Here is an 18,012-nt window from a genome sequence, read left to right on the forward strand (position 1 = left end):
GATTAGGACAGCGGTATCCTAAGATGACCTGTGTGGTGGGCCCTGACGACTGATCAGAGATTTGTGATGTCCACGTTTCGGTGAACGATGTCTGAACAGTCATCTGGCACATGGTCTTAGAAACAGATCCACGGTTGGTTCCACGTTGGTCCCACAGCTGGTAGAAGCATACGGCAGTTATCCGTTTTACCGGAGGATTGCAGAATATTTGCTATGGTCTCTCTGCCTAAGCAACAAATCAATGGATTAACCTGATCACGTGTTGGCCTCATTGACTGAGCTTTTTTATTGGGGAATAATGAAATCTGTCTGCCATTGGGGTGAGGTTAAAGAGTTAAAGGCCTCTGAATGGAGGAAGAGAGAGTGTAAGCTATTGGGAAACACTGAGCGTGTGTTTGTATGTCCCATGCGTTTAAAATCAAGGCCTGTCAGTGTTACTTGAGGAGACTGTCTGATCAGTCCGTACAAAGTGTGAAATGATCAGTCCGTACAAAGTGTGAAAAGAAAGGGCCCAGACTGTGTGTGTGTGCGTGTGTCTGTGTGCAGGGGTGAGCGTGTGTGTGTGTGTGTGTGTGTGTGTGTGTGTGTGTGTGTATGTGTGTGTGTGTGTGTGTGTGTGTGTGTGTGTGTGTGTGTGTATGTGTGTATGTGTGTGTATGTGTGTATGTGTGTGTGTGTGTGTGTGTGTGTGTGTGTGTATGTGTATCTGTGTGTCTGTATGTGCCTGCATGTGCCTGCATGTCTGTGTGTGGGGGTGAGTGTGTGTATTACACTGATGAAGAGGCTGTGAGTGGAGCAGATAAGCTGCCTGTGGGAGAGACTTGGCCAGGGATCAGCTACCCAGAAGCCCCTGCCTCACATTGTAAAGACGGGGGGACATCTGCTGGCCTGCCCAGGCACTGCCTGATGCCGGCACCACCTGTGTGCCTCTGACAAGGTGAGAGTGCAGGAGGAAGCGGAGCGGGCTGGGAGTAAGAGCAGGAGCTTTCCTCCACTGCTCCAGCCTGTTACCCCATCATAGCTGTGTGAAGGTTCTGACTGCGCAGATGGGAATGAGATGAAAATTTCACACCTGGATGGTCAAAGAGAAGCCGAGCCTGAGAGTGCTGTTTCTGCCAGGATTAGCGCTTCAAAGCTGCCGCTGCCACCGCCCAGTTTTGATCAGCGCAAGTTTCATTATGATTTATTTTTGTTTCTTCACAAATTCAAACCTATTACTCGTCAGGCCGCTCTGGAAGTGAAGGGGATTAATCTGTAGACCTGACACCTCAAAAACGTAGGCATTGAAAAAGAAAAACCATCGCGCAGGATTTCCAACTGCCAGTTCTGCGAGTGAAAGATTTAATTAAAACATGTCATAATTTTGCCGGTTAAGCCTGCGGGATTCCTGGGCGGTGACCTCACGGACAGTGTTGTTTTCACTCGGAGAGACACCGGGCTGTGTGGAATGGGATTACACATTCTTGCGTATTGACATCAGCTTCCCCTCTCCCCCGGCGCACGTGGAAACAGACACAGGTTCGGGGGTCAGGGGGGATACGCCGGGGTGACTCTCGGGGGCTGCTTGGCTTGCCTCAGCGTCCTCCTCCGCCTGCCCCCAGCGCCCCTCCGATCTGGGTCTCTGGGTGACCGGGCACTCAGGCGGGCGAGGAAGAGGGCGCGGGCCCATCACAGAGGGCTCAGATCCCGCCTTCTAGGCTGTGGCCATGCCTCTTTCCAGAGAGTGGACTGTCTGACTCACCAGTGTGTTCCAGCGTGACACTATATTATTGTCATTTAGCTGACACTCTTATCCAGAGGGACTTACAGAGTCCCTTTTCTAGCAGCCACTGGGACGTCCCACTCACAGAAATTTAAACCTGAATTCAGTTGAACAAGCTGTCCCCACCCTTAAACCACATGATTATATAATTATGTCTTTGTTTTCTTTATTATGAATCTTTCATTTTTTTGATGACAAATTGCTAAATTCATAAAGGTTATTAAATGAGCGCTTGACTCCGTGTAATGAATCCCTCACTGAATCCAATAAAAACAAGAGGATTTTAGGATGACCGTTATATTTCCCTCCTTGTTGATATGCTGATGTTATTTTGAATGGGGCTCACATTGTGTCCCAGTTGCGGGAGCGGGGTGATGGGGCGTGTCTAAGGTGCGTTCTGCTCACAGGTATGGAGGGTGAGGGGGAGGCGAAGGCGTTGGCGGGGCAGTACCCGAACCCCGAGCTGTACCTGCAGAGTGGGGAGGGGGACGAGCAGGGCTGGGTGTCCTGGGCCTGGTCGTTTGTGCCCGCCATCGTCAGCACGGGGGAGGAGGAGGAGGCCGAGGAAGGCTACTACCAGGAGGCGGAGGAGGGGGGTCGGCCTCGGAGCCCACAGCAGCACACTCCCAAGGACCCGGTGGTCTCCATCGGCTTCTACTGCACCAAGGCCTCCGTCACATTCAAGGTAAAGCTGCCCGCGGCTGCACAGTGATAATAATAATAATGATAATCATCATCATCATTTTAAAGTTATGCCTGTCTACCCTGTTTGCCTTTATTCTTTTCTGTGATTATTGTTATTGTTTAGGCAGTGGAGGAAATGTCCATTTTTTGTCTAGATATAAATCTATTGTTTTAGTGTTCTTTTCTTAAGTGTATTTTCTGAAGCTGCTTTACATTACGTTTTACATTTATGTCTATCATTATCGATCTTTATATTATATGTAATACACAAACACACGCACACATACATATGTATAATATTTGTAGTATAGCATTCATATATCTGAATATGCTGTCAGATTCAGTCCGATAAAGGCTTAATCAGCAATGCTAAATGGCTTTTGTGCGTGTGGAAGACGAGGTGGCGCGCACTCTCACTTGTGTCTCGGGTCACGTTATGAATGGTACAGGGGAGTGCTCGGGAACACACATGTGGAACGATCCTGCCGCTCACCCGCCTGGAATATTCAGAATGCGTCTGAGCTTCTTTCTTGGTCAAAAACCTCTCGGGTCAAATTTCCGCATTAACAGCGCAGAGCTAAGATCACGCCAGAAGGAACCAGGCATTTTTCTAATAATGTTTAAAATTGTTCTTGTAGTGTTTGAATTCTTTTAATCAATTAATTGCCTTTCCTCTGGTATAATTGCAGACAGCTGGAGGATCAGGGTTTTTTTTTCTTTTTCATCGCTCGCATTTTGCTGAAGTATTCGGTTTGTGGAATTCCACTTTGAACAGTCACCGTGTGAACTCGCCTTGGACGCGGCTATGAAATGAGAGATAGAGGTATTTCGGAACATGATGCTTACCTCCTTAAATCATAAAAAAATGACTAAATCTGAAATAATTGGCAATTTACCGAATGACAAACGCAGGCACATACAGTAGATTGGGTGGAAAAAAGGGGAGGGAAAAAAGCGTTTCTTTGTTCCGCACACGATTAAATCAACTGTCTGCGTATCGCATCATGTGTGAACCTCTGTCTCTGAGCTTTCCAAGGATGAGATTATTTGTTAATGGCTTTGCATTTTAATGAGTATGTTGAAAAGGAGATCTGCCATCCCTGGCTGTGGAGCAAGTTTTGTGCTGTTGGAGGTGCCACGTTCCACTCTGTTAGTCAGTGTTTGCTAAGAGGTTTGGAATGGCTCGGAACAGATGAAACAGAAGTAACAGCGGTAGCTCCAGCCCCGGCTTTCCTGAGAAAGGGCTCGTTACTCGCCTTCGGTGTTGTTTTAGGAAGGGCTTCAGTCACGAGCGCCGCCATCAGAGCGGGGGCGGCCATGTTGGCTCTGGATAACGCATCAGTTGCGGTCGGACGTCTGATGGGCCTGCCTTCAAAAGGGGGCCCGGTGCGGCGGTGAAAGTGATCGCCTGCGCCCCCCTCCCTCCCGCTCTGCGGGGCTGCGGGGAGCGTTCGCGGCGTTCCCCACGCGTGATTGAACCAGGCCCGCCGGCCTGCGAGAGGGAGGCTTCTCCATCACGCCGGTAACAAGGCCCAGCTGCTTCTCCCCTGCACCTGCTTCCTGTGTTAAAAAAAAAAAAACGGGGCCAATTGGTAGGTCCACACTCTCGCCCTGGAACCTGAGTCCCGCCATTATCTCTCTGCTCGTCTGTCTAAGCTCCTCGCCTTACCTCTTATGTGGAGACAGCCCTCCTTGGCCCCCAAAGGCCTCCTGGCCTACCAGGCCATAAATGACCTCACACAGCAACAGTGTGGCTTCACTGACCTGTTCGATTGTCTCCTCCGGATTGTAACTTAACTTAATCTCCTGCTGGAGTGGACTGCTTGCTCTCCCAGCATTCAGGTACCACACACAAGGAAACGAGACCTTTATAGGTTTCCCAAATCTTAAGAAACATAGAAACTTTCCCTGAGGGTGTACTAGCAAGATTTTTCATCCTCATCTTAACTGGTTAATGTTTTCTGAGAGATTTAGGTGGCTGCTGATGACATCTTTGTTGAAGAGGCTGCAGAAAGGATGCATATGGTTTATGTTTCAGGATGTGATGTTTGGTTTTGTCCCCACTATGTGCTGTAATGTGTTGTAAGGTGTATGTGACCGTCCCCGTGATGCACTGTGCTACGTTGTAAGGTGTGTGTGACCTGATCTCTGAACAGCTGACCGAGACGCAAGCAGAGAGCAGCTACTACAGCCCCCAGAAGGTGAAGTCCAGAGAGGTGCTTTGCCTGGTGCAGGAGGGAATCACCATAGAGGTAGGAACCGCCAACTGCCGACAGGACATGCCGAGTATCGCTAAAACAGACCCTGTCTCTCCCCCCATCCCCCTGGCCCGCCTGTTCAAGTATCTGTCTCCATTGATTATTCTTTTTTTATTATCACTTTATTTCTTCAGCATGCAGAGAAATACTCTCTTGGAAAGGAGCTCTAATTCCCGCTAAGTGTGTTCTCAGGCCTCGTCCAAAATCGCTAAGCTGTCCGCGGCGTGAATGCGAGGGCGTTTTTCGGTCCAGGCCTGCTCTGATTATCTCCGTTTTTCCCGCCGGCATACAAATATTTTTATACCATGTTCTCTGGGATACTGATTACCTGGTCGGAGGATGGTTCCCAAGCATTTCAGCAGATGTGAGAATCCAGAATGGCTTCCAAACGGCTTCCTAATTTATGCCGCTGGAAGGGAGCCTGCAATCGAAAACACACCAGGAGGAGGGACCCGCGAAGGCAGAGGGGGGATCGGTGGTGGGGCAGGAAAACCAGAGCCCGTAATTACCGTGTGGTGAAGCACGCCGGTTTTATTGGGCTGCTCTCTGGTTAGCCGTCTGGTAAAGCGCAGCGGCTGCTACCAAGGGGGCCTGCACCTCGTGGTCACGCCGCCCTCCATGGCGAAGCGCAGGGGTGCCCAGGTTTTCTGCCAGATGCTAGCGCTTTTCGTCGTCTCTAATTGGTGGTAAAGCCCTTCATCAACACCAGAACAGATAGCAGGTTTTATCACCCAAGTTAAACTGTGTTTATGCTAGCCACGCTTCAGCTGCACCTCATCCAGGGGTGTTACAAGCCCATGAAAACGCCGAAACGCTTTTACTGGGGATTTTAAACAGTGCATGCAATGTGAGTAATGCAACAAAAAAAAAACTTTCAATCCAAAATAGTTGTTAATTTTAATGTAGCATAGCTGGATACATTACAATCTTACAGATGCGGGATCCTCTAGCAAAACACAGTCAAGTCTTATTGACCTTCCAGGAATGTATTTAAATGAAAAGGAAAAAAACAACAGGTTTGAGAAACATAGCTCATCTTGTCCACCACCACATCTCTCTGCGGCAAGATTCCTTTGGCAGAAGTAAGCTGCTGTTGCTAATCTAAACAGCAATGAAAAATAATTGAAATGGAAAGACAGATTTTTGTTATGTAAATATACAAACTACCAGAGGTAAATGGATACAGTCAAACGCTCTGTTGCTGCGTACAGCAACTGCCTAGAGTCCAACAGATGTTAATTACTTGCTTGTGGCTATGTTCCATTACAATAGCTACACACAAAGGTCCACATACGCCCATGTTATTCTTCTCGCGTTGTATTTTATTATATTGAAATTAGTTTGTTTTTCCTGACCATGTCAATGACCTGACCTGACAATGGTTGCATTTAATGGATGTGCTGAGTAAATCTGGTATTTGTGTATAGATTAGTTTGCAGCTAGAAACACACAGAACTGTTAAAGACAGTGGTGGTGTGCATATTCTCACATGGTTTGGTTAGGTATTGATATAGCTGTTGCCTGACCTAATAGTGAACTGTTGATTCCCTCAAACAAGCATGTATATATTTGAAGTTATCGTCAGACTATACTGAAATGTTAATGCGCTGAAATAGGACACAAGAATGACTAACTAGAATCAAACAGAACATGAGTGGGGAAGCAGTAATCGATACAAAGGTGAAAGTATCGGCATATTGGTTTTTATATATTATTTTATATATTCTTTTATGTAAGTTTGTGAAGTCTGTGTCTAGTCTGTGAATAACATGGATGTAGAGGCTGGTTGGGGGCCAGGTGATGTCTGATGCTGCTGGAAGGGGTCCTGGGTCCAGCACACCTGTGAGAATGTGTCCTTTTCCCCCTCATCATTACCGCTTCAGCAGCCAGTTTCCTGACTGAGGCCTGCTCCGCAGATCAGCCCGCGCAGCGGGTGTCAGGGATGGGATCATAGAGCCGTCTGAGCTCTGGGCTCTCCGCCCATCTAAAGGCCTTCTCTAAGGCTGCATTAATCCCCACCCCCCCTCTCCCCTGCAGGTGCTCATGATGGGAGAGCCCTTCTTCAACTGTCAGATCGGCTTCGTCGGCTGCCGGGCACTCTGCCTGAAAGGGATCATGGGAGTGAAGGACTTTGAGGAGAACATGAACAGATGCGAGGAGGTAGGGTGCTGGGCCTTTTTGTACGAGGAAGGAGTCGCCGGCAGGTTTGGCGGGTTTTAGAGAAAAGCGGAGATGTGATGGAGCAGTTGCATTGTGGGAAATTGAGTTAATGTTCCGAGGGAAACATTCTGAAGCTGTTGGACGTCACGCCCCCTCTCCTCCTCCTCTGTGCGTCATAGGATGCTGTGTTCTTCAGCTGTGGCGAGACCCTCAGCAGCAAGGGGATGACCTACCTGACCAACTCCCTGTTCGACTACCGCAGCCCGGAGAACAATGGCGTCCGAGCAGAGTTCATCCTGGACGCCAACCACCACAAGGTCCGGCGGACCCGCCTCTGAACGGTCACCTACACCCTCCCCGCACACCCCTCTCTGTCCCTCACTATTCTCCCATTCCTCAAAACATTAGGCCTGACCAGTAGCATGGACCAAATGATGTTTCATTTATTTATGATATATTTGTTATTTATGGGCTTACCCAGAGGCCTTTGTCCAGGTTGACTTAGATAGCTGCTGTTGTACCTGTCATCCATCTCTGTGGACTTCCTCCTGCTTATCAGCTGGATAGCCTTAACGGGAGTCACCCACTAATGCTAATGGGCCGTTTAGTTAGTCATTGACGGGCGGTCATCTCCAGCATCCTCTCCCACTTTATTGGGTGAAGGAAGTGTCCAGTCATTTGAGCAGATAGCAGGAGAGATTCCTAGATCCGCCCACTGCCTTATCAGGGCCTTTGGGGGGTAGTGCTGCAGAACAGCGCCCTCAGACACCTGTTCACACACCGGGCCAGATAAAGCTTGGTGTGGCAACCCAGGCCAACCGGCGCAGGCTCGGTGGGTCTAGTGCCGTCAGAGACCATCATCGTCTCCATTTCACTCCCATGAGCCCTCGCTCGGCTGTCACCTCTCAGCACAGGCTCAGAAGTGGAGAAGACCGCATTCTTTCTCAGAGAGTGTTTGCGTCTGCAGAATGACTTTGGGAGTTTCAGCAGTTTGGGTGTAGCGGTAAGGAGCAGGGCTCGTGAGCCAAAGGTCGTTTCGACTCCCAGACGGGCCACTGCTGTTGTACCCTTGGGCAAGGTACTTAACTCGAATTGCTTCAGTAAATATTCAGCTGCACAAATGGGTAACACATAAAAATTGACAGCCATGTAAGTTGCTCTGTATAAGAGCATCTGCTAAGCTATCATGTGATGAAATGCTTCATCGGGTCAGTGATAATGCAGGAACACACCCACTATGTTTAAGCCTCAGTCCGTATTGATAACTACATCTCAGGTCTGTCGTAGACCTCTATACCCACTATGAGAACAGTGGGATGGGCTGACAGACACACTGAGATAGAATTAATGCTGTTGAAATGAAATGTGTCACATAGCCTCGCCCATACTGTAAGGGAATGCAGTCTTTATCTGGGCCCTTGTCAGCTACACATGCTAATGAGTATTTTAGGACTGATAAGACTGTGGAACATTCATGCAGATGGTGTTAGTGCAAACAGATGAGATACTGTAGCTGATCATGTGCCAATATACTGGGGCGGGGATCAGCTGTGGGGTGCCAGAAATCAAGGATACAGTCTTTGTGAAACTTGGTCGTTACATGTGTGACACCTTAAGTAGCTGTCCATAAAACAGTCAAAAAAAAAAGTGACCCGGGATCGACTTAACTCTTTCCTCTTGCCCAGATTTCAATCTCTTTGCCTTGCTGGTCTAATAAATATTACTCATTAACTCACTTCCACCTGATAAAAACAATAGATGGCTTTGGGGGGGGATGTTTCGGGCTGTCCCTTTGTTTGATCTGTAATTGAAGTGGCATTACCTACCTGCAGAAGGGCCAGGGGAGATAACCTTGTACCCTCTTTGGTGATAAGCTCCCCTCTGAGTGGGAGCGTAAACACGGACCATGGTGCTCCCCCCCCCCCCCCGCTCTCAGAGGGGGCCATGTGTAATCTTGACCCGGGCTCCCGGCCTGTAAGCAAACCCCCTGTCTGTTTGCCTGTTTCTCCCACAGGAGACCTACACAGAGATAGCCGGCATGCAGCGCTTCGGAGCTTTCTACATGGATTACCTTTACACAATGGAGAACAACAGTGGCAAAGGTATTGTCTCACTCCCCCTCGTGTTTGCGTTTGGGCTCTCTCTCCCTTTCAAATGCTGCAGACAAAGAGCTCTCGTTTCAGGGCACAGCCACCTGGTCCTTGACCCTTCGCTGTCCTCACGCGTACCTTAAACATACCTGGAGGCGGGAGCTGTCACATATTTGACTTTCTTTCCCCCTGCGTGTTGATACACTTGTCTCGGTCTCTTTTCTTGTCCTGGGGTTGTTGGGAAAGTGAGTACGCTCCGTGCTCGTCAGGTGTCACTCTCTCAGGGCGGCGGTGCCGGTTTGGGGTTTTCGCTTCAGGAATGTTTATTCTGTCGGGTTTCCGGCTAAGGGGCCGAAGCTCCCAATTAAAAGATGAAAAGAGCCCCCCTGTTTTATTTGGCCCTTGTCTCCGGGTCTCTGGTGTGAAGTCAGGTGGATATAAGCGAACATTTGCTTCAGCTGTCCGGTTTTCCCCCTCCACTGAAAAACACACTCTTGTCTGATTATCTGAAGAATCAAAATCAGAATGACTAATCTCTGTTGATGAGATCATGAGCGCCGTGGCAACGCATTATGTTTGATTCAGTGGATGATAAAGTAATAATGAAGCCGTCCAAAGCACGTTTTAACATTTTCTCAAAATGCTTACGTTAGATTATGCTGTGTCTGTGGCAGTTTTGGATGGTACAGTACTTTTCAGGCTTGAACCCTGTGAGCTTTGTGCTTTTGAGGCCTTGTGCTCACTGTCTTTCCTACTTTTTAACACTGCGCTACAGAATTATAATGAATTTAATTTGTCAGTCACTGTATTTATTCATTATACACTGCACTGATCTAGACAGATTCATGATTCCTCTGTGCATCTGTTTGGCTGGTTGTCCATGCAGTCACATAGGATTAGGAAAGGAACACAGCATATAAGTACATGTTTCAGCAGAAAACGATGGCAAACGTATACAACGGCCGCTTGCAGCCAGGGGTCATGTAAATACAGGCCGAAGTGATAGCAGTTTCCTGGCAGAGTGGTTTGTTTTCTTAGATTTCAGCCAGCTATTTGGTTATCTTTGGCTAACACGGCCGATATGCGCACTAGCTTTTTGAAATAAGGAGAATATGCTCTGGGCTGATTAGAAGCCATCACTGTCACTCTCTTCACACCTGTTGATTTGCAGGAGTGACGCTACCTGAACGGAACAAGAAGAGAGGCTCATTCTTTTCCTCCGCGGCCCAGGAATCCCCCCACCCCTCTACGCCGTGAATCCTGCAAAGCCGCATATCTGGCTAATGAGAAGCCCCCGCTTTGCCGCACTTCCACCCGGCGCTCCCTTTCTCTCTCCCCCAACCCCCTCCGCCCCGCCCCGCCTCCCGACCGGGCGATCGGCTCTTGCCTCCCGTCAACCCCCAGATAAACATCTAAATTAAAAAAAACACCGATACTGTCAGCCTCAGCTGTCAGGCTAATTTTTTGACGCTTGGATAACTCGCCGGCTCTCTCTCGCGGGCCTCTTCCAGGAGCGCCGGATTACGCCCCCTGCGATCGGAATGCCCCCCGGTCGGTCTTAACCTCCAGCGGCGAGACTATCCCGTGTCAACCAAACAAATTAGCCGCCGTTGCCACAGGACTGAGATAAACTTTAGGTAAACGTAACGTGAACTCGCGGCTTCGCGCCGGCCGGGCCTGACTTCACGTCAAAGCAATGCGAGAGGCGAGGGGAGAGTGCGAAAAGGGGGATACTTCTAATTCTTTAAATCCCAGCTAATTTCAATCCTTCAGTCCCTCATCTGGTTTAACCGCTGCCATATGTTTAATATTAGGCCTAATCCATCTCGGCGAATGCCGGGCGAAAATGGGAAGAGGAAGTGACATTGCCCGGTGCACTTTTAATCTCCAAAATCAAATAGGAATTTGAATCCTCCGTGCTCCGAAAAATGGAATTCCAGCCCGCCTCTGTGAACCCTGGAATATGTTCCATGTAGTGGAATGTATGTAATGGGAATAAGGAGAGTTTACCATCCCCCCCTCCGTTTTTAATTTATCTAGTTTTATTACGGAGAGCCGTGGGTTTAAAGCAAATTTGGTTTCGGCGGCGTTGAATGAAGAGACAGCTGTGCGAAAGAATGGACATTTGGAATATTCATCAGCGCCCGGGCCGAGAGCCTTTTCGCCACCGCTGTTTCCACTCTGCAGTTCAGCTGTAAACCTACAGATGTCTCTCTAGGCGACAGAGTCAAACAGCAATAAATCAAACAACCTGTTGGGTTCTGGCGTATGAAAGCGCATACCTGCTGAATATGAGAACCCGGGCCTTGCACTGAGGTCTCACAGCGACGCTCACTGACTTCATAAATGAAGGCAGTAAAAAAAAAAAATTCAAAATGGTTGCTCTCATCTACTATGGGTTTCCTGTGGTGTATTTAGATTGTGTGTCTAGAGATTGTGATTCAGAGCCAGTGCCTGCGTTGAGCTTGTTTTATCTCTTAGACTCTGTGTACCTGTGCTGCGCACCTGTGCTGTCTGAACATGTGCTTGTCTGTGCTGTCAGTGCTGCTTGGGGCGTTCTTCTCTGCGTGTCCGTACTGCCAGTCTTTGCATCAGTGCTGTCACTGTCTGTACTGTTCATCTGTGGGTCTGTGCTGATTGTTTGTGTTGCTCATATTTGAGTCAGTATTGAGTATTTGTATTGAGTCAGTACTAAGTGTCTGTATTGAGTCAGAGCTGAGTGTCGGTGTATTGGGTCAGTGCTTAGGGTCTGTATGAATTAGTGCTGAGTGCGCTTTGTCAGTTGTGAACGTCTGTGCTGCTCTGCCCCAGACTGTGTAGGGCAGCAGGACTTCTCGGCGGTGAGTAAGGAGGAGGTGGCCGTCCCGGTGCAGGAGACCTCGGTGAAGAGGCTGGTGGTGGGGCCGCTGGACATCCGGCTCCACAGCGGCGCCGTGCACCGCATCCTGAAAATGGTGGCCTGCGCCCTGGACCACGAGTACGAGCCCTACTGCAGACCTCAGCCAGGTAAAACTGAGAGCTATCACTGTGTCCCCACAAGCAGTCACAAACGCACACTCACTCGCCGCATTCCCGCAATAACTCACTGGTTCCGCCCACACACGCTGTGCCCACACACGCTGTTCCCCCACACGTGCTTGCTGCATCCCCACAAACACACACTCGTTTGCTGCATTCACACAAGCAAACTCACTCGCTGCGTCCTCAGAAACTCACAGCCACTCACTGTGTCCCTAGAAACACACAGACCCTCACTGTGACCTCAAATTCACTGTGTGCCCACAAGTTATGCTGTCACCATAAGTGTGTTACTTTTCTGCATTTGGACAATGCAGCCACTATAAAGCAGGCTGTATATCTTGTAAAGTGAATGTAATACATATGCTTCAGTCAGACAGAATGTTTTTTGGAATGTCGCACTGCTTCAGAATGCCCTGAGCATGAACCTCCCAAGTTCTCTGACCAGAGACTAACTAACAGTTGCGGTGTTCTAGTGCCATGCGACGTCCACAGCCGCGAGCGATCTTGGCGCGCCCGCGTGACGCAGAGGTGGCCATGCTCCCTTTCTCCGTCTGGCTCTTTTTTTTTCTTTTCCATAACCGACGTCTCGCCTTATTCTCTGTGACACATCCTTTCATCCCAGGAGCTTAACGGAGGAATTCTGGGGCGTCAGAAAATGTAAGTGAAGAAGAGTCCCTTCGGGTAGATTGGACCAGCCCCAAGCGAGCGTGTGCCTGTGTGTCCTCGCTCTCCTCCAATCAGATGGAAAATGCCGAACCGTCTGAACCACACGTTTGGCAGCCCCGAGAGACAGTGACGAACTCCAGGATTCTGGGATTGAGGGGGGGGGTGTGCGTAGCATCTCTCACCGGTCACTGCGGGTATCAGAAGTAAACTGATGAATTAGCGGCACGGCTGTCACTCCAGAAGGCTTATGGCAAATCAGAAGAGCATGTTAGGCTTCGCCTCTGAGGCGAGGGCAGGTACTTTTTTAGGTAGTTGGCTCACCCTGGCGTTTGATTAGCCCCGGGATGGGGATGTTTGGAAAGCTGCTCGCAAAATGTGCTGACGGAAATTTTTTTTTTGCGACGGGTCCGAATTTTGCAAAACCATAACATCCGTTGCTTTCAATTATTTCAGCATCTGCAAAAAATAGAGTAATTAGAGACCTTCAAAGGCCCCCGTCTGCTGTTTCTGTTGTTATGTAGCGGTGCGTTCCAGCTCGGGATGAAGGTGAACAAGTGGCGCAGGGTCGGGGGGGGGCCCGCGGTCCAGCCGTCCAGCGGGAGGCGGGTGCGCCCCCCCCTGCCCCTGTGCACGTGTAGCGCCTGCGAGCAATTTGAGCGATGGCTGCGGCGGCGTTGCGGGCGGGTGGCTCGCTTGTGCGGTTGCCGCGAGAGCCGAGAGGTCGAGGGCGGGGGGACCGCGATCTCCCCCCCCACACCCTGCTGCAGAGTTCAGGAAGAGCCGCTGTCCAAAACAAACCTGCGCCAAATTGGCCGGGCGCTCCAGGTTTTATAAGATCTTGCCCTATTTAGTGCGTCTGTGTTCCAAATAGCAAATTACTTACAGTGCGCTTGTTTTCGCTTGTTTTTTTGGCTGTTTTTTTTGGGTCTGTGTGTGACTCAAGAACAATATTTTAGATGAGAGGAATTTCACAGTTGCATCTGCCGCGGTGAGCGCGCAGTGAACATAAAAAGCCCGTGTAGTCTGGGACGCTGCTGACACGCATCGCCGCGGCACGCGATTTATGCGCCCGTCCCGCGGACGGATCCGAAGCAGGAGCGGGCGGAACCGCTCTGCCGTGCGATCGGAGGCCCTGCCAGAGGGCCGCTGCCAGAGCCGCGAGGAGGCGGTGAGATCAGGTTTAAAGCCCACCTAGGAGCGGGGATGGAGTCCAGCTCACCCCCCTCCTCCCACGCACCTGAACTCCCGCCCGGGACGGCGGAACGAGGCCGCCTTTAACGGGACGGGGGCCGTGGCTCACTGCGCGTGCTTGTCCGTGGCAGATGTGGTGGAGGACGGCCGCGCCCCGCCCGGTCCGGAAGAGGTGGCCGCCCTGGAGGAGTTCATCCCCACGCGCCTCACCTGCGTCACCCTGCTGAAGGTCTCCGTCACCGTCTCCATGGCCGAGTTCAACCTGCTGGACTGCCTGCTCCCCGTCATCCTGGGACAGAAGGTACTGCCGGGGAGCACTGCAGCTGCGCACTCACCGGGGTAAACGCAGGGAAAGCGTCTGGCTGGCTCTGCCGATCGGCCCCGGGAAGGCGAGGCCATTTGCTCGGTATGCGCTCGGCACAGCCACCCAAACGCTTTTTCTTGGAACCGGCTTTTTCCAAAAAACTTGAATTTGATATGCACGTCGGATGACAGCTAAATTGCTGATAATTTTTCAAAGGCCCAAGGTATCCTGAATCACTGAACAGCCGCTCCAATCCTAGAGCGATCCAGCGCTCTGCTGGTTCCTGATCTACCGCAGATCCTTGTAGTTTGATTAAAGTCATTATGTGAAACGGATGAGAACCCACATGAGGTGACTCAGTCGCTATAATTGAAAAGGTACTGTAAAGCCTACAGGTCTTTGAAATGCATGATGTAACATTGCATGACCACAACGCCAGTAACAGTAGCCTCTGCGCTGGCCAATGACCACCCACCTCATCTCCATAGATACGCAAAAAACTGCACGGCGCAAGATTCAGCAGCTGGCCAATCCGTGGCATCTCTGGCCCTGAACCACCCTGAAAACTAGACATATGGTGAAAAGCGCCAGCAGTCTGAACCCTTACAAGGTTGTTTAAGTGAGCTTTTGAGCACTGACTGCAGAGTGTGGACAGGTAAGGCTGTGCAGTCAGAATGCTGCAGCGCTGCGGTGTGTGTGTGCTTGTGCCGCAGGGCTCTGCCGCTGCGGTGAGCGCGCCCGTCTTCCAGCCCGTCAGGCCGCTGCCGGCCGTGCGCGTCCAGGTGGACAAGGTGAACCTGGAGCACTCCGTCCCCATGTACGCCCCCGAGCTGGTCAGCACCGTCAGCAGCCTGAGCCAGCCCTCCGACAACCTGCTGCACCACTGCTACGCCCACTGCTACCTCAAGGTGAGGGACCGGCCGTCTGCATACACGCACACACACACACAGCTACCTCAAGGTGAGGGACCGGCCGTCTGCATACACACACACGCACACACACACACAGCTACCTCAAGGTGAGGGACCGGCCGACTGCATACACACACACGCGCACACACACACACGCACACACATGCACGCACGCACACACACACACGCGCACACACACGCGCACACACACGCACACACACACACACACACACACACACACACACACACAGCTACCTCAAGGTGAGGCACCGGCCGACTGCATACACACACACACACACACACACACACACACACACACACACACACACACTTAAACAGTTAACCTTCTTCCTCAAGGTGAGAGACCATCCTGCAGCACCACCGTTACCCACAGATTTTTCTGATAAAATAAAGTACATTTTCCACAGTAAAGTAATTCCGCCCTGTTCTGTACTGACAGGAATCGTTCCATATGAAGCACTCACACTGAAGTGCCCTGTCCCGGCCAATAGCTGTCTAAGCAGGAGCAGCAGTGGAAAAACCCATAGAAGCTCTGCTGATATGTGACACAGAGATACAGTAAAATAATCAGGGTCCTCACATAACCCGTCCTGCTCGTACGGACCCTCTCAACCCTCCCCACTCATCTCAAACAAAACACTCCGAAATCCCCGAGTCCAGCCCCGCGTTATTTTGATCTTGTGTACCATAATTGAATAGCAACTCAAACCGCTGGCGTGATTAATGGAGGTGAAACGGAATATTTCTCTCTTATGGAAAGAGATGATTAGCTGGCATGTTTGTGGAGGGCGAGTGCTCGGCCCGGCGTTTGTTTGTAATGAAGTGTCATTAGAGCGCTTGAAGCGATGTTATTGTATGAAGCGGCGGCCCTCTGCAGCGCTGGAGAAGCCCCGCGTGCTTGTGTAAAGGGAGAATGGTGTTGCGTACAGAGCGCACGCTGCTCCAGACAGGTGTTTACACTTAAATGGTATCATGCTGCTCCTCGCGCTCGCATTCTTGACCCGAGAGACGCTGTTTGTCCCTTTTATTTGTCGTTAGAAGACGGATCAACTTCGCTTGCTTTGATATTGCTATTTGATATTTGCTGTTTTAATGGAGCCATGACCGTTTTTTTTTTGTTTTTTTTTTATTCTTAAAGGGAAAACATTTCTTTCTGGCTGTGGGTTCCGAATGCTCAAAATTCAGTCTGCCACGTTAGCCCAGAGGAATGTCGGACGCGTCCTGATGCTTGGGGTGTTCGGAGGACGGGCTGTTCTTTCGGCTCGGCTTGCTCCGAAGGGGGATGCCATTGGAGGAGGCCTTTCTGGGAGTCCTCAAAAAGCCCCCCCCCCCACCCCTCACCCAGCCTAGTTCGCGAATGCTTAACCGCTACGCTAATCCGCGGGGAGAGTGCCCCTGTGATGGAGGGCCCTGCTGTGTTTTTCTAAGGCTGGGATGTTTGCCAGGCGGTCTGACAGCGGTTATCAGCGGGTCAGGCCGGGGTTAATGTTCAGCCGGCGGGGTCAGGCAGAGAGCTCCATTCAGCCCCGGTCACGGCTATCGCCCCGCCCCTCCAGGGACCCGCGTGGTGTGTGACGCAGAGGTGACACGGAAGCAAATAAAGATTAGAGACTTTTTGGTTGGGGGGGTTGGCTTCAGGAGAGTCGGTTCCCTGTTGAGACTGTAGCTAAACAAACAGACAGCAAGCTAAATCCCCAGCATGCAGTGGGTCAGAAAGGCTGCAGTGGTCCTTAAAGGGCACCTGGGGCTTTTTTCGCTGAGGGACTAGTAGATTACGTCTACTGCTGTCATTGCACATGTACATTTAAGGAAGCTTTAAGAAGTGGAGGCTTTTCGGCAAACCTCAATATGTATTTCAACCTGAACCCCGGGGGAAGTTGTATATGTGGCCACAACTGAGTCAATGGCTCTTACAAGGGAAATCTACACATGCTGAGTTTGTCCAGCCAGATGCTTCCCCGTAGGTCTCGTTTTGTCATTTAAAAGTGATTTGTATGTGACACGTGACTCTTGACGCACTCCAGAGTCATCTGTTGACCTGCAGGCTCTTGGTGACTGCGTATGGCCACATGACACCGTCCTGCTGAGTCAGGCACATTTCATAGTCACAAGGCCTCCCCTGACAGCAGGCCCAGGGTCCCACACGGGAGGCACGCTGAAGCGCCCCCCCCTCTCCGTCTACGCGGAAAGGAGAGCGGAACGTGGCAAGCCACGCACCCCCCCCCAAGCTCGTAACAGCTGTCAGAGCTCCGTCTCCGGCAGCCTGGAACAGCAGTGCGCAGGCAGGCCTAATTGCATGAAGCTGTGCCCGGTTTATCGGACGCAGACCCATCCTGTTTGCTTTAACGGCTGCTCTCGGCATGTGCCGTTCCCGGACCGAGCGAGAGGCCACCTCTCTGGACGGGTTTCAGCCTCGTGGTCGAGGGCCGCCAATGCGGGCAGTCTCCCACAGTGCATTGCTGCAAGCCTCTTGTGCTTGTTAGCGCATGTGCACGGACGTTTGCGGAGTTCTTTTGCATGCGTGCCAGGAAGCGTCCTCGCAAACGAGGGGCGTAGACCTGGCACAGAGAAGCGGGGGGGAGCCCGTAGCATTCGTCACGCACACTCAAGTTCCCGATGCACTTCCCTGAGTCTCTTGGCGGCTGCGGACGCAGTTGTTGTTATCGCAGCTGGAGCTGGCCCTCGTGTTACGCCACATATTAAAGATATCCCACGCCCCTATGTTCAGCATTACTGCAGGCGTGTGTAAACATGCGTCCGCCGCGGGTGTAACAGGAGCGCGGGTAACTCGGCTGTAATTAAAAAGAATGCGGTCAGGAACGGATACTGTGTTTTGATTGACTGGCCTGTAGCGCCCTTGCACATATCAACTGGCTGGACGTCACCGCATTGAAAACCGCCTTAATTGCACACGTTGTATTATCTGCTCTGGGCGCATGGACTG

The 18,012-nt window shown here is 50.9% G+C and overlaps 1 protein-coding gene across 3 annotated transcripts in view; it reads left to right on the top strand.

Annotated features, from left to right (window-relative positions):
• Positions 1-18,012, top strand: part of LOC118784006 (vacuolar protein sorting-associated protein 13B-like) — a 281,109-nt gene that overhangs the window by 38,246 nt on the left and 224,851 nt on the right. For all 3 annotated transcript variants that reach the window (XM_036537972.1, XM_036537973.1, XM_036537971.1), the window contains exons 7-14: positions 2,170-2,447; positions 4,603-4,698; positions 6,742-6,864; positions 7,044-7,181; positions 8,879-8,966; positions 11,766-11,960; positions 13,964-14,133; positions 14,850-15,044. In XM_036537972.1, coding sequence (XP_036393865.1) covers positions 2,170-2,447; positions 4,603-4,698; positions 6,742-6,864; positions 7,044-7,181; positions 8,879-8,966; positions 11,766-11,960; positions 13,964-14,133; positions 14,850-15,044 — 1,283 coding nt within the window. The remainder of the gene's footprint in view (positions 1-2,169; positions 2,448-4,602; positions 4,699-6,741; positions 6,865-7,043; positions 7,182-8,878; positions 8,967-11,765; positions 11,961-13,963; positions 14,134-14,849; positions 15,045-18,012) is intronic.

This window comes from Megalops cyprinoides, chromosome 10 (genome assembly GCF_013368585.1).
Source record: "Megalops cyprinoides isolate fMegCyp1 chromosome 10, fMegCyp1.pri, whole genome shotgun sequence".
Taxonomy (NCBI): Eukaryota; Metazoa; Chordata; class Actinopteri; order Elopiformes; family Megalopidae; genus Megalops; species Megalops cyprinoides.